This window comes from Pantherophis guttatus, chromosome 1, assembly GCF_059756535.1.
Source record: "Pantherophis guttatus breed Tessera chromosome 1, ASM5975653v1, whole genome shotgun sequence".
Taxonomy (NCBI): domain Eukaryota; kingdom Metazoa; phylum Chordata; class Lepidosauria; order Squamata; family Colubridae; genus Pantherophis; species Pantherophis guttatus.
The window spans coordinates 19,584,208-19,609,272 of record NC_142063.1 but is presented as its reverse complement, the minus strand read 5'-3'; the positions used below and the strand labels follow the sequence as shown (position 1 = coordinate 19,609,272).

The 25,065-nt window shown below is 43.5% G+C and overlaps 1 protein-coding gene across 1 annotated transcript in view; it reads right to left on the bottom strand.

The window, feature by feature from the left end:
* The window catches only part of UNC13A (unc-13 homolog A), a 136,883-nt gene extending 112,030 nt beyond the window's left edge, over positions 1–24,853 (bottom strand). Inside the window, exon 1 of the mRNA XM_087894016.1 lies at positions 24,567–24,853. Within this exon, the coding sequence (XP_087750142.1) occupies positions 24,567–24,588 (22 nt within the window). The 5' untranslated portion in view covers positions 24,589–24,853. The remainder of the gene's footprint in view (positions 1–24,566) is intronic.
* Between the last annotated feature and the right edge of the window lie 212 nt (positions 24,854–25,065).

Here is a 25,065-nt window from a genome sequence, read left to right as displayed (position 1 = left end):
CCCACAATTCAGGTCCTCAATTTATCTACCTCGAAAGGATGGAAGGCTGAGTCAACCTTGAGCCTGGTGAGATTTGAACTCGCACTAATTGCAGGCAGCTGGCAGCTAAGTGCTAGCACTTAACAGCACTTAATCCGCTGCACCACTGAGGCTCATTTCCAAGCCCCCCAATATTGGGGGGCTTGAAAACCACATATCTGACGGTGGCAGCATCCCAGGGTCATGGGATTTCCCCTTTGCAACCGTCCTAGCTGGCTTCCAACAAGCAAAGTTAAAGGGGACTGGAGGAAGCCGAATTCGCTTGATTCACTGAACAACGGCAGTGATTCATTTAACAATCATATAAAAAATGTCGTAAAATTGGGCACCACTTACTTAATCGTCTTGCTTAGCTACAGAAATTCTTGGTCCCAATTGTTGTTGAGGACTACCTGCTTGCATGAGCCTCGGTGGCGCCGTGGTTAGAGTGCAGTACTGCAGGCGACTTCTGCTGACTGCCGGCTGCCTCCAATTTGGCAATTTGAATCTCACCAGACTCCAGGTTGACTCAGCTTTCCATCCTCCCCAGGTGGGTAAAATGAGGACCCAGATTGTTGGGGGCAATAGGCTGATTCTGTAAACCGCTTAGAGAGGGCTGTAAAGCACTGTAAAGCGGTATATAAATCCAAGTGCTATTGCAATTGCAGGTAGAGTTCAATAAAGCTTTCGGATCCTTGGCACCTTTTGCCGCTTCTCTGGTTGTAATGTATATGACTTTATTGGTCAAACAGTTAAAAGGGCAACCCCTGATGTTACTATATCAATGGCTTTTTTTTCTGTAAATGTGAGCTGATTGCCGAGTGCCTGGAATTCGATCGTGTGACCAGAGAAGGAAACAACGCAAAATCTTCAGAACCAGGTACCTGGTTTTGGGGGAGGGGTTAGCTTTGAATAGTTGTTAAGCGACCAGTCATACGTCCAGGGTTACCTGTAGTAAAAACCCAGTTTATATCCCCCAGTCTCAGTGATTGACCATGATTTCTGTCTTCTCTGACAAGAAGAAACACGAGCTAATATACAATTCCTGCTCCATTGGTGTGCACTATAGTTCCTTTTTCCTGTATGCATCTCTTGTGTAACAGAGACCCGATTCATATACAGTGGTACCTTGGTACTCAACTGCTTTGAAACTCATTGAATTTGGTACTCAACGCATTTTGTTGCAAAAAAATTGTTCTGGTACTAAGAATAGAATAGAATAACAGAATTGGAAGGGATCTTGTAGGTCATTTAGTCCAGCCCTCTGCTCAAGCAGGAGATCCTATACCAGTGATGGCTAACCTTTTTGCCATCGCGTGCCAAAAGCTGGGGGAGTGCAGGGTAGTCTCATGTGCGCGTGCCCACATCCATCATTCTAGACGCCCTGCCCCCCAATGCATGCGTGCACGATCCCATGTTTTCCCCCCCCATTTTTGGCATGTGACAGCATGGTGGGCATGGTAGGCCCATTTTTTTGCCCTCCCCAGACTCCAGAGGCTTTCTAGGAGCCTGGGGAGGATGAAAACAGCCTTCCCCATCCCACTGGAGGCCCTCCAGAGGCTGGAAACAGCCCATTTGCCAACTTCCAGTGGGCCCAGAAGGCCCAAAAATCAGCTGGTCAGTGCATGCATGAATGTTGGAGCTGAGCTTGGGCAAGGCTCGCGTGCCCAACAATATGGCTCCGTGTGCCACTTGTGGCACGCGTGCCATAGGTTCGCCATCACGGTCCTATACCATTTCTGACAGATGGCAGTCCAGTCTCTTCTTAAAAGCCTCCAGTGATGAAGCTCCCACAACTTCTGAAGGCAACCTCTGTTCCACTGGTTGATTGTTTTCACTTCTCCTTATTTCTAGGTTGAATCTCTCCTTGATCAGTTTCCATCCATTTTTTAAAAATTTGATTTATATTATTATCCTTCTCCGGAGACTCAGGGCAGCTTACAATGCGTTAAGCAATAGCCTTCATCCTTTTGTATATTTATACAAAGTCAGCTTATTGCCCCCACAAACTGGGTCCTCATTTTACCTACCTTAGAAAGGATGGAAGGCTGAGTCAACCTTGAGCCTGGTGGGATTTGAACTTACAGTAATTGCAGACAGCTGGTGTTAATCACAATGCTTTTAGTCTGCTGAGCCACCAGGCCACCATTATTCCTTGGATGGCCGTCAGGTGCTTTGGAAAATAGGTTGACCCTCTCCTCTCTGTGGCAGCCCCTCAAATATTGGAACACTGCTATCATGTCACTCCTGGTCCTTCTCGTCACTAGACTAGCCATGCCCAGTTCCTGCAACCATTCTTCATATATTTAGCCTTTAGCAATAGCAATAGCACTTAGACTTAAATACCGCTTCACAGTGCTTTATAGCCCTCTCTAAGCGGTTTACAGAGTCAGCATATCACCCCCAACAATCTGGATCCTCATTTTACCCACCTCAGAAGGATGGAAGGCTGAGTCAACCTTGAGCCTGGTGAGATTCGATCTGCCAAACTGCTGGCAGCCTGTGATCAGCAGAAGTAGCCTGCACTACTGCACTCTAACCACTGCGCCACCACAGTTCTTCCCCTAAATCCCTAATTAGTCCCCTAATCATCCTTGTTGCTCTTTTCTGCACTCTTTCCAGAGTCTCAACATCTTTTTTTATAGTGTGGTGACCAAAACTGACTTCAGTATTCTAGGTGTGGTCTTACCAAGGCTTTATAGAGTGATATTAGTACCTCACATGATCTTGACTGAATTCCTCTATTAATGCAATTTAGGATTGCACTGGCTTTTACTCATTGTTTGTTTGATACTCAATACATAAACTGGAACTTGTCAGTGTTGGCTGTCTTGTGACTCATTGCATTATTCCTTATGGGAAAATGTGTTTAGTACTCATCATTTTTGGTACTCATCATGCTTCCCGAAACCAATTAATAATGAGTACTGAAGTACCACTGTATAATCAACTGGTCCCAAAACATCCAAGGCCTAATTCAGTGGAAAACTGAAGGAAGGTGAACTAATTATTCCTCAGATTTCAAATACCCCTTGAATAAACACTTGGAAGTGATCTTCCTTTCCCATAACAGATCTAGCACCTTACCAAGCCTGGGATAATCCTAGATCCTTTTGGAAGAAAAGCAAAATACCAATTTTCTTTTAAAGTACCCTTTGAAAATGTAGTTGTTTATAGCAGAAGTGCATAGATTCTGGACTTCAGGAAACAGGGGACTCACCAAAGTCTTGGAGTTAGGCCAAAGTTGCTGCTGGTTGTAATTTTGATGTGTTAGAACAGAAACATTAGTACGTTCAAGAAAAGCTGTTAATTATATTTAAATTTAAATTACTTTGTTTAAACACAATTTACATCATATGCTTGTCTATTGACTATTGAATATCAACCCCAAAACTGTGTTTTGTTAATTCAAAGGGATGAGAGTTGCTTTTTGCATGGATCCAGAGTCAGACCAATGTTTCTCAACCTCACCAACTTTGCAATCCGTGGACGTCAACTCCCAGAATTCCCTAGCCAACATTCCTCCAGAATTCAATTCTGGAAATTAAAGTACATGCATCTTAAAAGAGGTTGCTGAGGTTGACAATACTGATATAGAAGTTCACTTCTGCAGCCTAGTCAATTGATATCAGTGGTATGATAGTTAAACGAGGGAGATCCATTTTGAAATTCTCAAAGCTGCTATTATTATTTTCTTTTTAGACAAAGATAGCCCTTAAAAAGCTGACAGGATAAAATAAAAGACAGAAGGAGAGCTATTCGTGCCTTCTCATAGATCCTTGGAATAAAGATGAAGTGGATTTTTTTTTTTAAGTATTCCAAAATAACTTTCTTCCATATAGCTTGTCTTGCCAAATTCTACCTCCTTTCTTTCACATTTATTATTCTATTTTTAATCTTCCACTTGCTTTTTTGCATTGCAGATTATGCCTTCAGAAATTGGGAGAGCTTCATTGCTGGAGGCTTTCAAGAAGAGACAAGACTGCCATCTGAGCCTTGATGGTGCAGCAGACTAAAGTGCTGTTAAGTAGCACCAGCTGCCTGCAATTACTGCAAGTTCAAATCTCACCAGCCTCAAGGTTGACTCAGCCTTCCATCCTTTCGAGGTAGATAAAATGAGGATCCGGATTGTGGGGGCAATAAGCTGACTTTGTATAAAAAAAGAACACCGCTTAGGGGGGGCCGAAAGCCCTACTAAGCAGGTACATATAAAAGTATGAAGGCTATTGCTTAACGCATTGTAAGCTGCCCTGAGTCTCCGGAGAAGGGCAGCATATAAATCGAACCAATAAATGAATGAATGAATGAATGAATGAATGAATGAATGAATGAATAAATAAATCTGTCAGAAATGGTGTAGGATCTCCTGCTTGGGCTGGGGGTTGGACTAGATGACCTCCAAGGTCCCTTCCAACTCTGTTAATCTGTTAAATGGTATATGCACATTTACTAAGCACGCTGAAAACCAAGGCAATGCATGTTATTTCCTCTTTACATTTTTTATAAACCTGTATAAAGAAGCACAATATTTTTCACCCGAAATGAGTTCTGGGCTTTAAAAATTGCCATTCTAACCCATCTAATTCTCCTTGTTAAGAGAGAAAGCGCCAGCCAGAGAACTAGTGTAGTGGGTTGCATTAGACACAATATTGGATTTAAAGCAGAAAATGTGGTGTCCAAATTTGTACCATCCACTGGGGGAAAATAAATCTCACCAAGGGATCTTTGACTCCGCTCCCTTATCTCAAGTTTTTCTACAGTGCAAGGCTGGGCTTTTCGTGTGCAACTTCTCCAAGAAATCATGGTTAGGAGAATTGTGGGTTTATGCATCATGGAATCAGGTTTTGTATTCCATTGGGCCTTTGTCTTGTTCTTCTCATCACTTTCTTTGTCAACAAAACATATACAAGGGAGGGAAAAGCTGGGCCAGATGCTCTTTTTCAACTGCTTGCTACTTTTAAATGCACCGTTAGGAAGTGGCAATGGCCTAATTTCCAAAACGAAGCAGGCTCTTTGAAAAGGATCTCCTCCTCCTCCTCCTCCTCCTCCTCCTCCCCCCCCCCCACAGCTGGCACACCATCAACCAGGTCTACAATTAACAGCTCTCCACAATGTCTGACTTGCAAGCAATACATCAGTTTGGGCTCAGCACCGAAAATAGCAACTCGCTGGGAAGGCGTGATTGCAGAGAATCAGGGAAAGCTGCAGCCCCCACTCATCTTGCCAATGCAAGGCACTCCGGAGGTTGATTCCCCAGCAGTCGTGGCGCAAAATCTGCCACCCAAGGAGGATCACACCACTACTTGGGATGACGAAGATCTGCTGCTGGGCTCAGAGGCTTCCTCAGTGGGAGCACGAGGCTGTTTATCCTGGTGGCCAGCTCTGTAAATCATATTTTGAAGAGGGACTGAAATCTAAGCCTGTGTGAACCACTGCCATGGCCAGTTCGCAAAGCACCATTCAGGCTTAGTGCTCTATGGGGCACTCAGTTTCTCTAGAGAAAAGCATGTCTTACAGGAAAAAAATGACTGTTTTCAAGGCTGGCTTGGAGGGCAGCTATCCTGGGATCCATCTTTTTTTTTTTTTAGATTTTTAAATGCACCTTTTTTTTTTTAGGGATGCGGAAGCTCACGGTGAGCTTGTCGATCGAAAGGTCGGCAGTTCAGCGGTTTGAATCCCTAGTGCCGCGTAACGGGGTGAGCTCTCGTTACTTGTCCCAGCTTCTGCCAACCTAGCAGTTCGAAAGCACGTCAAAAATGCAAGTAGAAAAATAGGGACCACCTTTGGTGGGAAGGTAACAGTGTTCCATGCGCCTTTGGCATTTAGTCATGCCGGCCACATGACCACAGAGATATCTTCGGACAGTGCTGGCTCCTCAGCTTTGAAACGGAGATGAGCACCGCCCCCTAGAGTCGGGAACGACTAGCACATATGTGCGAGGGGAACCTTTACCTTTTTATTGTTTTTTAGAAATAATTTTCTCCACCTTGTGAGGTGGGTCAGGCTGAGAATGAGTGACTGGCCCAAAGTCACCCAGCCAGTTTTCATGCCTAAGGTGGGACTAGAACTCATTGCCTCCTGGTTTCTAGGCTATCACTTTAACCGCCTCATCAAACTGTCTCTTCATTTACTTCCTGTCCTGGTTTGCTGCCTGAAATAGCTGCATTGGTCTGCCCAAGCCAAGACATCAGCAAATCAGAAACAGCCATTGTTCAGTATTTCCTTCTTCCTTTCTTGATATATTTATATTTTATATTGTCTTGTTTAAAACTTTTCAATACAGCTCCACAGTTCAATACAGCTCCGAAGGAAAGAATAGCCCCCTGATTGACAGCTAAAACAATTGCATACAATCATCAGAAACTTAGCCTCAAAGTCTGAGGCCAATAGTAATTTTGTTTAAGTCAAGTTTTTTATTTATATATATAAATATTTTGAAGACAATGTATTGTCCAGGCACTTTGTTTTACAAAATAAAAAAATAAAAAAAATAACAGATATACTGATAGTGATAATGATAGTACCAATAGTACCAATATTTATAATTATATTAACTTATTTATAATCATATTAATTGTACTAGCATACTTATATAGACAACATTCATATTTTACTTACACATAACAATAATCTTTCTTCATCTAACTTCTACCTCTTATCTCTAACCATTCATAAAACCTATTCCACTTTGAATAATACTCTGTATCTCCTTTATCTTTTGTTTTCAATGTCAATCTATCCATCTCTGCACAGTCCAATATTTTCCAGATTATGCTTTCATCTGGTAGGGTGTTCTCACTTTTCTAATATTGTGCAAATACAATTCTCACTGCTGTCAATACATGTAGCATTAAGTATATAGTCCCTTTATCATAACTTTCTGGTATTATACCTAACAAAAATACTTCTGGCTTTAAATCTATATGTTGCTTAATCATCTTTTCCAGCCATGTGTGTATTTTCATCCAATATTTTCTTGCTTTCATACATGTCCACCACATATGATAATAAATACCTGGGGTCTGATTACGTTTCCAACATTTGGCCGGTAGTATTTTAAGGAGAAGAAATCATCTGCACTAGCTTCTCCCAACTTCCAGCTCTCCAGATGTTTTGGACTATAACCCCTAGAATCCCAGACCATTGGTCTGGTTGGTGACCAGTTGATTCGTCTGAAGCCATCTGGGAGTTGAAATCCATACATCTCAAAGTTGCCAAGGTTGGAAAACCCTGCTCTAGCTGGATTGGTCTTAAGAAGATAGGCAACTTCTTTGTCTCAAATGCAATTATTTGGATACATACGGTAGCACGTCCTTTGTTGGAAATCTGCACATCATCCTTCACCAACTAAAACTAGGATGAAGCTTAGGAGAAGCTCTGCCAATAGTTGCTGCCAAATTAAATGGAGTATAAGGACAAAAAGCGGGAATTCGTTGTGAGAAGTAATTCTTTCTTTTTTTTTTTTTTTAATTTGATTTATATGCCGCCCTTCTCCGAAGACTCAGGGCGGCTTACAATGTGCTCAGCAATAGCCTTCATCCTTTTTGTATATATTTATACAAAGTCAGCTTATTGCCCCCACAACTGGGTCCTCATTTCACCTACCTTAGAAAGGATGGAAGGCTGAGTCAACCTTGAGCCTTGGCGAGATTCGAACCCTGCAGTTTAGTTCAATTCTTGAACTAAGTTAAAATGTATATCAGAGGATCCACCCACTTTTGGGACTGCAGCCCCCAGCACCTCACTCAAAATCCAAGCAAGCTTCATCCTTCTCAGTGAGATACACCCTATCTCACTGTAATCTCTCTCTCTCTCTGTCTGTCTTTCTCTCTTTCACACACACACACACACATCTATCATTCTCTGTCTTTCATCTTTCATCTATCATCTATATCTATTTATCATCTATGTATCCATCTATCCATCCATCTATCCATCCACCCACCCACCTATCTATTATCTATTATCTATCATCTATCTATCCATCCATCCACCCACCTATCATCTATCCTCTATCTATCTATCTATCTATCTATCTATCTATCTATCCATCCATCCACCCACCCACCCACCCACCCATCCATCCATCCATCCATCCATCCATCCATCATAATTCTATACCAGCCAACCCATTTAACTCACTCTGGTTGGTTTACAAAGTACATCATAAAATAATATAAAAACATGACTAAAAACCACAGTTAAAAAACAAACTTAAAAAACAAGATTAAAAGTAAAAAGTAAAAAATCAAAGTCGAAAAATTAATAAGGCTAAAAGATTAAGAGCTCTCTTTAATGAAGAGGTCTTGGATCACAAGCAGAGAATTACTTTTTCAGCATCAGCTAATATCAATCGGAAATGCCAGAAGCGGAACCCACGAGTCTGATGCCAATCAATCGTGCCAGACTGAAGGGATGCCAGACTTGATATTAAAGCATAGACCTCTACATCGTCACATACAATTCCATGGAATTGCTCCCATTTTCAATTTTTTTGCCCCACCGGAGAGAAATATTTGTTATTTGTGGGTTTTGTATATACAGTAGGTCACCTGAAAAAGATACTGACCCCTTTCCAACCCTAATCTAAACAGGCTCTAGGTTCACACAAGATATTTAAGAATGAACTACATTAGCAAAACCGAATTCCTATGTTCACACAATTCATGCTCACATTAACTACATTACAGTTTAATATGATGGTCCAGTAATTTATCCAATACACTAGGCCTCTACATCCTGCATCAGAAATTATCCAACCCCATACAGTATTATCCCAACCTAATCTAGTGTAAACATAGTTAATGGATGCATTCACACAATTTGCTTTAACTACTAACTGATTTAACCCATTTTCTGACTTTGCATAGTATCTTCATCCATAAATTATCCAAATGCCTTGCATGACATGCTAAGGTATAAAAGGCAAACCAAAGTGTACATTAACCAGGTGTAGTTTGGCGTATTGAATGAACACAACTGGGGTGTTGGTTTAGGACAGAGGTCTTCAAACTTGGCAGCTTTAAGACTTGTGGACTCCTATGCTGGCTGGAGAATTCTGGGAGTTGAACTCTACAAGTCTTAAAGCTGCCAAGTTTGGAGACCCCTGCTCTAGGAGCTATGCTGAAAAGGAGAGAAGCAAATTATTGGTGTGATAATAAAAGGGGGACGTGATGATGTCGCATTTTTATGACACAATTGCACAAATAATTGACACAAATTAAATAATTCATATTGTTTGCACTGCAACATGATTCACGTGACATCACTTGCCACCCTGCAGATGTCCATAAAGGGGGCAGGAATAAGGCATGTTTTTACTAGGGGTTGAAAAAGAGTTGTTTATACTTTAGTGCTCAAAGTGTGTGTGTGTGTGTGTGTGTGTGTGTGTGTGTGTGTGTGTGTGTGTGCGCTGATCTATCAGATTTATAGAATAGAATAGAATAGAATAGAATAGAATAGAATAGAATAGAATAGAATAGAATAGAATAGAATAGAATAACAGAGTTGGAAGGGACCTTGGAGGTCTTCTAGTCCAACCCCCTGCTTAGGCAGGAAACCCTGCACCACTTCAGACAAATGGTTAGCCAACATCTTCTTAAAAACTTCCAGTGTTGGAGCATTCACAACTTCTGGAGGCAAGCTGTTCCACTGATTAATTGTTCTGTCAGGAAATTTCTCCTTAGTTGTAGGTTGCTTCTTTTCTTGATTAGTTTCCACCCATTGCTTTTTGTCCTACCCTCAGGTGCTTTGGAGAATAGCTTGACTCCTCCTTCTTTGTGGCAGCCCCTGAGATATTGGAACACTGCTATCATGTCTCCCTTAGCTGCCCATCTCATGTATGTGACTGGGCAACGTATACTAAACAAAATAACGTAAACAATGTTTAATGCTTATTTAAAACAATTAAAATATAAATAAGACCATGGGAGAAAGCATTAAAGTCTTACAAAACATAGCCATTTCATGGACTGTTTCCTATATTCAGGATCTTGGGCAAGTAATTTGTTCCTTAACTTCATTAAATTTGCTTTTTTTAATGGAGTAGCTGCCTGGAGACCAGCTGTGTCTTTACGCAGGGAGCCAATTGAGACTCGCACCATCCTGCTCGATGGACAGCTGTTTTGGGATGGTACCCATCAAAGCCCTATCAAAGTGATTAGTAGCATTCAGTTTAAATTGCCAGATACCAGAAGATTGAGTGGGAGGTGTGAGCCGTCGCCTTCTTTTTTAGGAAATCAGAGGAGCGATCCATCAAGCCCAGGCTTCTGACAGACAGTGGTGCCTCCAAATCTCAGCTCCAAATCTCCTTAAAGTAAAGGTAAAGGTTCCCCTCGCACATATGTGCTAGTCCTTCCCGACTCTAGGGGGCGGTTCTCATCCCTGTTTCAAAGCTGAAGAGCCAGCGCTGTCCGAAGACATCTCTGTGGTCATGTGGCCAGCATGACTAAATGCCAAATGCACATGGAACGCTGTTACCTTCCCACCAAAGGTGGTCCCTATTTTTCTACTTGCATTTTTGACGTGCTTTCAAACTGCTAGGTGTTTTGCCCCAGCTACGTACCCCAAAGAATGCAGCACACACAAACTCTATACAAAGCTTATTTTACTCAAATAACTTAGTCTTTATCAACCAAAAGCTGTTAATAAACTGTCTTAACAGCCTACCAGAATTCTAAGATAAGGTAATCACAGTCTTACTAGAGTTGGCAAAAAGCCCAGAAACAATTTTGCAGAGAATCCAGACACGAAGGAGATTGAACTAAAGTTGTTCCCTACAGCTTGCTGCAAGCAGCATTCCTCCTTAAATAGGCTAAGGGAGTGGCCAATTAGCCCCAAGCCTTACTCTCAAGGAGACCTCCTCCTGAGGAGCCACTCCTGCCTTTTGGCAGCTCTGCGTGCCCGTGCACTGAGAAGAGGCTCCTCCTCTTCATCCTCTTCACTAAAAGGAGCTTCTGGAGGTTCTGAAGGCCCTCTCTGAATCCCTGCCTCTGGCACCACATCTTCTCCAGCCTCCTCACTGTCCGACTCGAGCGCCAGCTGCACAAGCTGCTGGCGCAGCATCACACCAGCCTCCTCGTTGTCAGAATCAGCTACAATCTGCACAGGCCATTGACGGGCCACAACACTAGGTTGGTAGAAGCTGGGACAAGTAACAGGAGCTCACCCCATTACACAGCACTAGGGATTCGAACTGCTGAACTGCTAACCTTTCAATCGACAAGCTCAGCATCTTAACCACTGAGCCACCACGTCCCTATCCTTAAAGTATTGTTTCCCAAACATTTGCCTTCATTACTCCAAACTGCTTATCAGAAAGTCATATCAAACCCCAAGGGCCGGTCATATATCTCCCACTTCAGCACCATTGTAACTTCAAACAGTTGCTGAACAAATGGTCGTAACTCGAGGACTACCTGTATTGTAAGAACTGTCATCAGTGAATGATCTTTATTTCATTTCAACTAGCTACCATTGGTAATTTCATCAAGTTTCATCCTAATAGGAATTCTTGGGAGACTTTTAAACATATTTTAGTACATGAGGCAATCTTTAAGTCAATTTAAAAGTCCCTATTATGATGGATAATGGGTTTGTGTCGGTACCCAAAGAAAGTCTGCTTTTATCCAATTTGGGGTAATTTACCCAGGTTTGCGAAGCACTTTCTTAGAGTCTATTAAGCTTTAACTATACCATGTTGCTTCAGAAAGTTAGACTAAGTCAGTGTTTCTCAGCCTCCACAACTTTTAAGATCTGTGGACTTCAGCTCCCAGAATTCCCCAGGTAGTCTGGAGAATTCTGGGAATTGAAGTCCACAGAACCTAAAGTTGTCAAGGTTGAGAAATACTGGACTCGTGATGTATGGGGAGCACTTTCCAACTCTGGCATTGGACCTGGAGGTATCATTGTCCCAATATGGCTTAAAATTGGCTGGTCCAGATAGCGGCACCCAGATGGCTTTTCTGGCTTGGAAGCTAAGCAGGGGCCAACTTGGTTAACACTTCATGGGAGATCACCAGGTAATCCTGGGTTGTAGGCTAGGCTAATCATCCCAGAAGACTTTGTCCAATCACTTTGATGCTACTGCTAAGACACCCATATGAACGTGTCCATGAAATCATCAGGACACAAACTGGATTTAAAGGAGACTTACTGTCAGCAAAATCATGCCAAGCAGAACTTCACAGCTAGGTTCAGAACTATGCATAGAAACCTACCCACTTCTCCAGATCTACTCCAGTTTTCTCAGACCAATCCTCCTCCCTGCTGTGATTGCAGGAAGTGGCCATGGGGGGGAGAGGGACATAGAGGGGAAGTGATGTCATCTGCATCATGGCTTTACGATGCAAAAGATGCAAATTATTGCATTGCATTGTGCAGTGAGGTCGTGATATATGATGTCATCGTGGCTTGTGCTTTCTTGGTAGCTGTGTTTGCATAGCAATTCCTTCTCAATATTTTAAAAGGGCAGGAGGATTGTATTCATTCTCTGGGTGAGAACCATTGGCTAGAAAACAAATTGTTCAGCGGATTATCAAGATTTTTCATTCATGTTGGCATTGCTGTGAATGAAAGGGTGTGCTGTGTATTTCATTTTTCATTGTTGTATAGTGTCATATGCATAGAATCTAGGGCAGGGGTCTGCAACCTTAAACACTCAAAGAGCCATTTGGACCCGTTTCCCACAGAAAAGAAAACACCGGGAGCCACAAAACCCTTCCCGTGCCTGACTATTTCTTGAGTGGCTGCAAAACTAGCATATGTAGTTGAATTAAATGTTCTGTTTTCTTCTGAAACTTTTCTTTTCTTGAATTTATCCATGGTTGGCATACCGGGGATTGAAAAGATCAATAAACTGCGTGCCGGTGGGTGTTGCACATTGGTGGTTGTGAAATATATTTTGAGTGACAGGGAGCCGCAGCAGAGAGGTGAAGGAGCCACATGTGGCTCCAGAGCCGCAGGTTGCTGACCCCTGATCTAGGGGCATAGGGTGTTCCAGTCCACATACAGTGCGCTTGAAATTGTAACACGTTTATCTGCCATAAATCACATTACATTCAATGAGATTAATCTCTGAGTAGATATTTCTGGTGGTATCATGGTTAGGATGTTGCATGAAGAGAACAAGATTTAAATCCACATTGACTTTGGGACAACCCAGTGGTGGGTTCCTCCCGGTTCGGTCCGGTTCAGCCGAGCCGGTAGCAGTGACGATATGACGTCACCGAACCGGTTCTCCCCCCCACCCCCGTTATTCTTACCTTTTATTTGGTCCCACCCCCAATCTATTGCTGCCTCCTGAGTCCCAGCTGATGACTAGAGGGAAAAAAAACTGTTTAAACTCTTGCTGTGGGGCTTCAAAGGGCCGTCCTACAGCTGATCAGTGTCGGGTCGTAAGTGCGAGGACTGGTCGTAAGTGCAAGGACCTTCCAGAAATGACTCTGACCAGCTAGCCATGCCCACCTAGTCACGTGACCTCCAAGCCACACCCACAAAATAAGCCACGCCCACAGAACCGGTAGTAAAAAAAATTAGAACCCACCCCTGGGACAACCACTACTTCCATCTTGTGGTCTGGCCCTTGTGGGATAGTATACTTGGAGAGCAAAATATTATATTTGAACTCCTGGAGGAAAAATGGGATAGAATTATGATTATCATTATGATTATTGTTATCTTTGGTGGTGTTATGATAATAATCACCCACAAATTCTAGAGTCAGAGGAGGGAAAATATAAACCCACAAGTCTCATCTTGCCTGATCAACCTAACTGTGAGGTGCAAAGAACCAAGAACGACAAATTAATTGGTCAGAGAAGTTTTTTTAATTGCTGTTTGCCCAAAGGCAGGAATCTTGCCAGACTAAAGCACTCTTGGCATGGAGGATCCCTTCTCGGCCTTTTTATCCAAACTCCGTGCTATTTTGCCTCTTAGCTCCCTGAGAAAGTGCCCCTCCCTCCGGCATTCCAGGGCAGATTCCACCACACTATTTCAACTAGCTAGACTTGAGAAGAACGGAAATTCAACAATATATTGCAAGTCAGGTGCCCCACAGAACTTCAGCTGTGTTATCAACTTATCGCACTTGGATAGATCAGCTTAAAACCTAGAAGACAAATTGGAGCATCTTGCCAAGCTTACTTAGAGATAACTTTTGTTACTCTGCCTTAGTGTATTTGTGAATCCAGCCAGGGGTGGGCTTCCAAAATTTTAGCAAGGGATTCTCTGCCCAGTTGCTGGGTGGGTGTGGCCATGGTGGGCGTGGCCTAGTCGGCTTCCTTCACCACGGCGATGGGGGGCGTTTTTGCCCTCCCCGAGCTCCAGAGGCTTTCCTTGAGCCTCTGGGAGGACGAAAATGGCCTCCCCAGGCTCCAGAGGCCCTCTGGAGGCAGAAATGAACTTCCAGTAGGCCTGTTTTTCACCCTCCCCGAGTCTCCGTGCATGCCCTGCACTTACGGTCGCGTTAGGACTCCTGGGAGAGGCAGGGTGGGTGGTGCTAGCCAGGAGTGGGATTTGGGAGTTTTCTAGGCGGAGAGCCTTCTCTGTGACGGCGCCCACCCTCTGGAACAACCTTCCCCCAGAGTTACGTACAATAACAGACCTCCGGATTTTTCGTCGGGCCCTGAAAACCTATTTATTTCAACTAGCTGGGCTGGCTTGAGTTTAATTTTAAATTGATTTTAAATTGGGTTGTTTTAATTTACGGCCAAAATATTTAATTATTTTAATACTGTTTTTAAATTTTGTATGCTCTGTTTTTACTTTGGCTGTGCACCGCCCTGAGTCCTTTTTGGAGAAGGGCGGTATAGAAATTTAATAAATAAATAAATAAATAAATAAATTCCAAACTGCACAGAATCTTAGCTAGAGGTTCTCCCGAACCCCTGCAAACCCCCAGCAGCCCACCCCTGAATCCAGCCCATTAAACCAATTTAATAGTTTAATGGCTCAGCGTCTTGGGCAAATCTAGAAAATAGGTTAATTGAAATAACCAAGTTAATCCTATTGTGCAAATTCATACACTTTGTAGAAGCTCTGGAAAAACAGCTAAAATGTTTAGGGCAGCATTTCTGGTATCTCAGATGGCATTGTAATAAAATAAAAAATGAGAATCTACTTGGGTGAAAAAGCAGGACTGTCAGGAAAAAATTTATGGTTGGGGTCAGCTGGAAAGTCTGTGTCAACTAATGCCACAGCAAGTCCATTTATTACCGTGACTGTATTTACAAGGCTGTTGTCTCCTGATTAAATGCATTTTTATTTCAATGATGCTTGTGGTTTCAGCTGGCTCTGAGGAGCTTTATAGCAATTGCTTAGGAGAAGCCAGGCCAAGGAAGAATATTAGCATAGTGGTCTCTAACAAAGGACCCCATCGGTCCTGGAAGATTATTGGAAGGGGGCAAAGCATTTCTAAAGCAGCAGTGGCTTGATGAGGCTCATAATCCAACAGACCCCAAAAGCATGTCTGCAGGAGATTTAAGCTCCTTGGCTGAGTTGAGGGTTGTGGAGTGCAATGGTTGGGATCAGGGGTGAAATGTAAAATTTGCTACTACTGGTTCTGTATGGCTTGGTGGTGGGGGTGTTAATGTGACTGGGTGGGCGTGGCCAACTTTTTTTTTTTTTTAATTTTTCAAAGCATTTTTTCTAATGCTTTGAAAAGCCTCTGCCGATCAGGCAACTCAGCTGGGATCGTCAGAGACTTTTCAAAGCATTTTTTTTACCACCTCTTCGGCCAAGAGGTTGCAGAAAAAAATGCTTTGAAAAGCCTCTGACGATCCCAGCTGAGCCGTTACGATCATCAGAGGCTTTTTTTTTTTAGTTTTAAAAGCATTTTTTCGTCGGAAGAGGTTGTAGAAAAAATGCTTTTAAAAGTAAAAAAAAAAGCCTCTGATGATCGTGCGGCTCAGCTGGGCATGAGGGGGGGCGCAGGGATTTTTGCTACCGGTTCTCTGAACCACCCGCCGTCATCGCTACCGGATCGGGCGATCCGGTCTGAACCGGGAGCATTTCACCCCTGGTTGGGATGCTGAACTGAGACTAGGATTAGTCAGTCCTTTAGAATCCAATTGACACAGAAATGTGCAAAGCAGGCCAAGGGACATATCAGGACTGGGTTGCTACTGGTTCACCCTGGTTTGGGGAACCGGTAGCGGAGGCGGGAGGCTCCACCCACCCATCCAGAGGTCATCAAAAATGCTCTGCGCATGTGCAGAACCTTCTGTGCATGCGCAGAAGCGCCATGCGCTCGCAAAGCAAGCGTGCGCACCTGCGCACTCCCAATAGCAAATCAGTAGCATCGGGATTTGAATCCCACTACTGGGACATACATAGATCTGAACTAGAATACCTCTCTCAGCTTCTGCCCTTGTGACTGAGATGATCAACCTCAATCGGACATTTTAGGACTGGCCATGCTGGTTTTCCATTTCAAATGAATGTGTGCTCCAACTTCCAACTTCTCATGTTATGACACCGGCCAGGGGTAAAATGTAAAATTTGTTACTACCAGTTCTGTGGGTGTGGCTTGGTGGTGGTGGGGTAATGTGACTGGGTGGGCATGGCCAACATTTTTTTTTTTAACTTTTCAAAGCATTTTTTCTAATGCTTTGAAAAGCCTCTGACGATCAGGCAACTCAGCTGGGATCGTCAGAGAAGCTCTTTAAAAAATGCCTCTCTGCCGATCAGGCAAGTCAGCTGGGATCATCAGAGACTTTTCAAAGCATTTTTTGCACCACCTCTTTGGCCAAGAGGTTGCAGAAAAAAATGCTTTGAAAAGCCTCTGATGATCCCAACTGAGCCACGCGATCATCAGAGGCTTTTTTTTTTTACTTTTAAAAGCATTTTTTCGTCAAAAGGTTGTAGAAAAAATGCTTTTAAAAGTTAAAAAAAAAGCCTCTGATGATTGTGCGGCTCAGCTGGGCATGGTGTTGGGGACGCAGGGATTTTTGCTACCGGTTCTCCGAACCACCCGCCGCCATCACTACCGGATCAGGCGATCCGGTCCGAACTGGGAGCATTTCACCCCTGATACCAGCCAAATAAATTACAATCCCAGTATTTGCCCTCAAGGAAAACCATGGTTTAAAAAGGACACAGTTCTAGCCCTTCTTGAAGTCTCAGCTCTTCCTTAATATTCACCAGTGATGGACGTGCCTCTTCTTTAATGCCAGGCATGGCAATTTGCAATGCATTTATGTGCATATGAACCTCCTGTTATTTCACGCATTCATTTTAAACTGTTGGGAACAGATCTCAAGAACAGCTGCGTTCTTCTACAGTAATGTCTCTTTATAGCACAGAAAAGATATCATCTTCTCTCTCTGTTTTTTTTTTTTTTTTTTTGGCCTCAAAGGATGTGACGGAGGCTTCTTCAAATCCTTCAGCATCATGTAAAGAAGACTTATCCAATGACACTTGATACAAGAGGGAAGACATTAACGAGCATGTTGGAGGATATTGCTAAGACCTGCATTATCCAACTGGCTATCCAAACTAAGATGAATAGGGCCATAAACAGATATGGTAGCAACAAGTTTAAAAGGCTTTGAACGGAATATAGGGCTCTTAATAGCAAAATGTTGTTTGTGACTCCGTTCTTGAAGACATCTTGGTAGTTTAATGCAGTTACTACTATTGAGGGATCTTGGAGTCTTAGTGGACAGCCAATTAAATATGAGCCACCAGTGTGCTGTAGCTGCCAAAAAAGCCAACACAATTCTAGACTGCATTAACAGAGGGATAGAATCAAGGTCATACAATATAATATAATACTAGTTTATAATGCCTTGGTAGGGCCACACTTGGAATATTGCATCCAGTTTTGGTCACCACAATATTAAAAAAAAATGTTGAGACTCTGGAAAGAATGCAGAGAAGAGCAACAAAGTATGATTAGAGGATTGGAGGCTAAAACGTATGACGAATGGTTGCAGGAACTGGGTATGTCTAGTTTGATGAAAAGAAGGACTAGGGGAGACATGATAGTAGTGTTCCAATATCTAAGGGGCTGCTGCAAAGAGGAGAGGGGGTCAACCTATTCTCCAAAGGACCTGAAGGCAGGATGAGAAGCAATGGATGGAAACTAAACAAGGAGAGAACCAACCTAGAACTAAGGAGAGATTTCCTGACAGTAAGAAAATTAATCAGTGGAACAGCTTGCCTCCAGTCCAGAAGTTGTCGATGCTCCAACACTGGAGGTTTTTAAGAAGAGATTGAACCATTTGTCTGAAATGGTAGAGGACAGTGACAGCTAACCTTTTTGCCATCGTGTGCCAAAAGCTGGGGGAATGCGGGGTGGCCGCGTGTGTGTGTGCCCACACCTATAATTCTATGTGCCCTGCCCCCCCACACATGCAGGCGCAACCCCCCCTGCTCCCGTCGCTTTTGGCATGTGATGGCACGGTGGGCCCGGTAGGCCCATTTTTTGCCCTTCCCAGGCTCCAGAGGCTTTCTTGGAGCCTGGGGAGGGTGAAAATGGCCTTCCCCACTCCCCAGAGGCCCTCCGGAAGCTGAAAATGGCCCATTTCCCAATTTCCGGTGGTCCCGGAAGGCCCATTCTTCACTCTCCTCAGGCTCCAGAGGCTTTTTAAGAGCCTGGGAAGGATGAAAACAGCCTCCCTCCCCCCCCGGAGGCCCCCCGGAGGCCCCCCGGAGGCCGCAAACAGCCCGTTTCCCAACTTCTGGTGGGCCCGGAAGGCCTGAAAATCAGTTGGCTGGTGCGTGCATGTGCGCCGGAGCTGAGCTAGGGCAATGCTCGCGTGCCCACAGATATGGCTCCGTGTGCCACCTGTGGCACGCGTGCCATAGGTTCGCCATCACAGGTATAGGATTTCCTGACTGAGCAGGAGATTGGACTAGAACAGTGATGGTTAACCTTTTCGGCACCGAGTGCCAAAATTGGAGTGCGTGTGTGCGCGCTGGAGCTCCCGAAGAGAGGAGTTGGCTGGTGCACATGTGCATGATGGAACCCAGTAGAGCAGCTGGCGACAGTGCTCGGGCCCACAGAGAGGGCTCTGCGTGCCACCTCTGGCACACGTGCCATAGGTTCGCCATCACGGGATAGGAGTTCTCCAAGGTCCCTTCCAACTCTATTATTCTGTTATTTCAAGTGGTACTATTTGGCCATAATTTTGATTGGTCCAGTGAAGTGCATGCACATCTTGCCATTTAAAAAAAAGGAAACCTCTGGCTTTCTCTGGTTTAAGGGGTCCTTGGTGCTCTCTGAGCTTGGTTGTTTTTTTGCAGATGTTTGATTACCCAAACTAGGTAACATCATTAGTTGGGTAATGAAACATCTGCAAGAAAACAACCAAGCTCAGAGAGCACCAAGGACCTTTCATTTTAACCCTGAGCTACAGATGTTCTGCTTGATTGTTTTCTCTGGTTTGGGATCCAGTTCGAAGCGCTAGTTCTTACATCCCTAAATAGCAAGGGAACCAACTATTAAGGGAGTATCTATTCCCATATCAACCCACCTGTGCTTTGAGATCTTCTGTGAAAGCCCTCCTCCAGTTGTCTCTTTTAATTGTATACATTCAACGATGAAGTACCAATTGCTTTCCTTCTAAGCAAATCTGCCACTTGCAAGGGTGCTAACCCTTGAGCCTTGGTGGAGCAGCGGACTAAAGTGCTGTTAAGTAGCACTTAGCTGCCAGCTGCCTGCAATTAGTGCAAGTTCTGAGCTCTGGTGGCTCAGCAGACTAATTAACATCCACTTACATCTGCTGCCTGCAATTACTGCAAGTTCAAATCTCACCAGGCTCAAGGTTGACTCAGCCTTCCATCCTTCCTAAGGTAGGTAAAATGAGGACCCAGATTGTGGGGGCAATAAGCTGACTTTGTATAAAAAAAGAACATCGCTTAGGGGGGGCCGAAAGCCCTACTAAGCAGGTATATACAAAAAAGTATGAAGGCTATTGCTTAACCCATTGTAAGCCACTCTGAGTCTCCGGAGAAGGGCGGCATATAAATCGAACCAATAAATAAATAAATAAATAAATAAATAAATAAATAAATAAATAAATAAATAAATAAACAAACAAACAAACAAACAAACACTTAACTATGGGTGGGTGGGGAGAGTCTCCAACATTAAGCCACACAGTGGACAAGCCACAGTGTAAAGTTTCTCCATAATTTCATTTGCAAGCCAAAGAAATCTATCTGCTGATTTTCTACTTAGCAACACAGTAGAGAGGTCTCGTTCCCTGGCCAATATTTAAAGGGCAAATGAAATCAGCTTTATGTTACAATTTACCATTGAGAAAATATATATATGCCTCTTAAGACTAAGTCATCATAACTTTGAAATTAAATACGGTCATAAAACTAAGTGAGCTTTAATAGATTAGCAAAGAGCAACAATTAGAGAGCCGCTTTGGTCTAATAGTTAAGGCACCAGGCTAGAAACCAGGAGACTAGTTCTAGTTCATGCTTTAGGCATGAAAGTTGGCTGAATGACTTTGGGCCAAATCGCTTTCTCTCAGCCCAACCCACCTCACAGGGTTGTTGTTGTAGTAGGGTATATAAGGGAAGGAATGAGTATTTGATATGTTTGCCACTTGTTTTATTTATGAATAATAATACTGGTATGGCCTAGAGGTGGAGCTCTTGCCTCACAATCAGGAGGTTATGAGTTCGATCCTAGGAAGATGTAGGGTCTCCTGCTTGGGTAGGACTTGGACTAGATGACCTGCAAGGTCCCTTCCAATTCTGTTAAACTGTTAGGTGGTATATAAATAAATAAAATGCTAGTTTGTTGTAGCAACAATAAGATATGAATTTTTAAAAGAGTTAACAGTCCTTACTCAAATAATAAGTAAAAAAAAAATGTTACTGCAGAAATGACCTCAAAAGAATTGAGAGTAAATATGCAATAGAGTGTTACTTCTCTTTTCAGAAATCTGGAATATGGAGAAATAAAGATCACTTCTATATTTTCTTCCTTCAGAAATGCATGTTGCTGCTTTTGTGCCTGCCCAATTCCATCCACCCCACCTAGCCCTTCCCCAGGCTCTCGTGGCTTAAAACAGTGTTATCCAACCTTACGTGTCCATCAACTGTCTGGTAGTAGTGGTGGAGGATGAGGATCATAATAAAAAAAGTATCTGCCACGAGAATAAAGAAGGCTTAAAAAAATGGTAGGAGGTGAGATTTACCTATTTCAAAACTGCATTATATCAGGTTTCCTGTTGCAGACGTGAATACATCTAAAACAAATTTAAGGGTTGGGAGTTTTTCAAGGAAAGGTTACGTTACCGCTATTTTAATAAATGAATCAATTTTTGAAAATTAAGGCAAAAAAACACCCCCTCTTCTAAGTAGTCTTTTTTTTCTTGCAGCGTTGTTTGTAGCATTTTCTCTTTAAGGTTTCAGATTTAAAAAGAGGAGAAGGGAAAAGGATAGCATGGGAATACTGTATCTAAATCCTTTAAAAAGAGCCAAAATGGAGTCATCATTTCCCAATAGCTGTGCTTCTTTCCCCAAGACTGATATAGCTGCTGGCTTTCTGGAAAGAGTCCTCCACCACTCGTTCATTCATAAATTGTTCCCAGAAAGCGCCTGTCGCCAGAGGCTGCGACACACCTAACCTCATCTGACAGCTCTGATTTATAGATTTTGCAACTGTGATGAATGCTAAGGAGCTGGAACCTTGCTGTGCGTGCTTGGCCCCACATATCTCACAAACCTAGCCCCTGCCCCACCGAGCTTTGCAAGAAAGCCATTTTCTTCAACCCTCCACATTTCGGCCTGCGGTTCACCACCTTCTCAATGTGATCCAAAGCCATTCTGTGCCTGATCGACAGAGCACTCATCGGCTGAAAATCAGGACCAAGCACTGCAAATGTCCAATGATGAGGAAGTCAAAAAGAGGGGGTTCACCCCGTCTCATTTCCGCTGACGAAGAGCTTAGCTCTGGGGTTCACAAGGCAATGGAGAAGGAGCTGGTTTATTTTATTTTGAGAGAGAATCCAGAATCGGAGCTTGTGGGGTTCTTTAAATGACCCCAATTACCTGCCCCCCCCTTAATGCAAACAGATCTTTCTGCAAGGAAGTAAATGAGGGGCAGGGGAAAAATGGAGGGAGGCGTTTTAAGCTTAAAACAGCAATGGCTCCCTCGTGCCCATCATTTTGTAAGCTTCCTTATATAGAGAATACAAAAGAACAGAGTTGGAAGGGACCTTGGCGGTCTTTTAGTCCAACCCCCTGCTTAAACAGGAGACCCTCTACCATTCCAGACAAATAGCCAATCTCTTCTTAAAAGCCTCAAGTGATGGAGCACCCACAACTTCTGGAGGCAAGATTGATTGTCCTCACTGACATCTTTAGTTATCATTTCATTGATGGTTCATGCCATGGTTTGGTTGCCCCATGTGATGCCTTTTAACATCCACAAGTCTTCCCTAACAGGCCCACTTTTGTGAATGAAGACAGCCTTGGGAATTGTGAGGAGCCAATGTTGTTCCCTCCAGTGCTTTGAAGGGATCAGCTAATGAAGACATTGTTGTCAAGGTAGCAGGATTTTTGCATCCTCGTTTTTTTTTTTTTTAATTTTAACACACACACACATGCATATTTACAGAGCAAATGTTTAACATGGAGCTAAACATTTTACCCAAAGGGAAAGACTTGGTTAAACTGCCAAGCAATAGATCAGATTCTGGGCTTATGAAATGGCTAGTATTTTAACCCAGTACTAACCATGCTGGGAATTAACCTGGGCCTTTTGATCCTTGCTGGTCTCCCTGTAATTACTAGCATGTTCTCAGTGGCTGGGTTAGCACAACATGCCATTCGCAAAGTAATGCATTGCATTCTGGTTTCACATTATAGCCTGCTTTTTTGCAGCATGCTGTGAGAATGATTGGGTTCCCGCACTCCAATCGAGTGTGTTGTGTAAAGCTAGCAGACATACACCTTCCAAATTCTCACTCTAAATGAATTCTCCCTCCCTTATTTTGGAAATTGCAGCCTAAGAATTGTTTTTCCAGTTAAGACCAGACACCATCAAGTTTTGTTTCCAAAGACAACCTGCTATTTTGAAGATGCCCACAAATGGGGCATGAAGATATCACCATCCTCTTGCTTTCCATTCCCAGAGTGAGGTTTATGTTGTAGGTGGAATGTGAATCAAGGCAGGGAAGTGGGTTCAAATCTGTACTCAGCTCTGAACCCTGCCAAGTGACCTTGGCTCAACTATGAATCTAACCATGCAGGATTGTTGAGGGGTTCACAAGGAAGGAAGAAAAAAATCACAAATGAATCAACCTGGTTTTAAGAAATAGACAGCTTCTCTTATGAGGATTCTGTTTGGGTTTAAGAAATAAGATCCCTTAAAGACCAATTCCATCTTCTATGAGGTTTTCCTTTTTATATGTGAGGCTTATAATGGTGACTGCTATCATGTCTTACTCTTAATAGAGAACTACATACAAGATTGTTGGGACCAGATCCAAATATCAGTCCAAAACACCATTCTTTTCCCAAGCCTAGCTAGCCAGAAAACCCACTAATAGGGTTTGTGCAGAGCCAGCTCCTGTTTATGTGCAGTATTTGACCATCAGATGGTATACTGCATCTGCTATGGAGGATCCACACAAGAACCTTGGCTAATAACCCTCTCCTGCATTTAGGCTTTCCCTAAAAAACTGCCCATCATAACATCATGTAGCGAGTAATGTTCTAACTCAGACAATATGAAATAATACTACAGAATACTACAGAATATTATTATTATGCTGTGCCCATTATATCTTTCATCCAAGGTGGTCTTGGGAAGGGAAGAAGGACTTTTAAAACTTCATTTTATAGGGGCTGAGATTCAAAGAGCTGAGGAGCAAAGGGTGGCATAGAGAAAAGATAAACCAAGACTGCTCATTTTTTCATCCTCCTCCTCCTCCTCCTCCTCCTCCCCCCCCCTCCTCCTCCTCTGCCTTTGGAAAATCAAGAAGTGCAAAGCCACCCTCCTCTGCTAACAGGAGGTGGGAGGTTGCAAAATTAATTCAGCGTCTCAATCAGTCCATGAGAAAGATAGGAAAGGAAAAGGTTTCGCCCATGTTCCGTCAGCCCATCCAACATCTAAGTACCGTGTGAAACCAAATGATGAAATTGTTAAAAGCGGCATGAGCTGGCCCCATGGAAGGTGGACACACACACACACACACTGACATAGAGAAAGCCTGAAATCCGTCAACCTGCACCACACCCCAAAATGCTGGATTGAATTAGGAGAGAAGAGAACAAGGTGAGAGAAGCTTTTGCTTCAAAGGTGAAGTTTAGACACCTCTTTGCTAGATGGGAGCATCGGGAATCTTAAGAAGAAGAACATTTCCATCCCTCCCATCCCGCCTCAGCATCATGGACATGCCTTCACTGTCCCATGCCTTGGTATTTCCACCGAGGCTAGTTCAGAAATGGCCACCTCCCCATCGCTTCATCGACAGCTATATATTTCTACCTCTATCCTGCAGAAAAATGACACCTTCAAACCTAAAAAATAAATAAAAATAAAAATAAACGTGCATGGGATGGAAGTCAGGTTGCCTTACCTCCAACGCAAAGCAAAGACATGGCATAGGCGCTCTCCCTCTCCTCTCTCTCTCTCTCTTTCAAGGCGGCGGCTCTTCTAAAGCAGATTTGGCTTTACAGCGCGTGGAGCTGCTTGGGAAAAGGAAGGGTGTGTTGCGTTGTTGCGAAATGGCATCCTTCTCCGAAGGGCCGCCGACTGCTCCTCCTTCTCGTGCCTTAGTGGGAGCCAGCCATTTTGCTTCAGCACCACGGCCCGTGGAGAGCTCCCGACGTCAGGATGATGAGAAAAAAAAGGGGAAAAAAAAAACAGAGCGGGGGGCGGGGGAGAGAGAGAGAGATGGGGAGGGGGGGGAAGGCGGGGCCCACCGGATCGGCTGAGCGTTTGCATCTTCAAGACGCAAACTCTCTCTGTCGACTAGGAGGCGATCTCCAAGCCTCGGTTCTCTTAAGGCGGCTTCCAAAATCCTCATCTTTTGCATTTCAATCCAGATGGAGGATTTTTCCCCCCACCCCCACCCC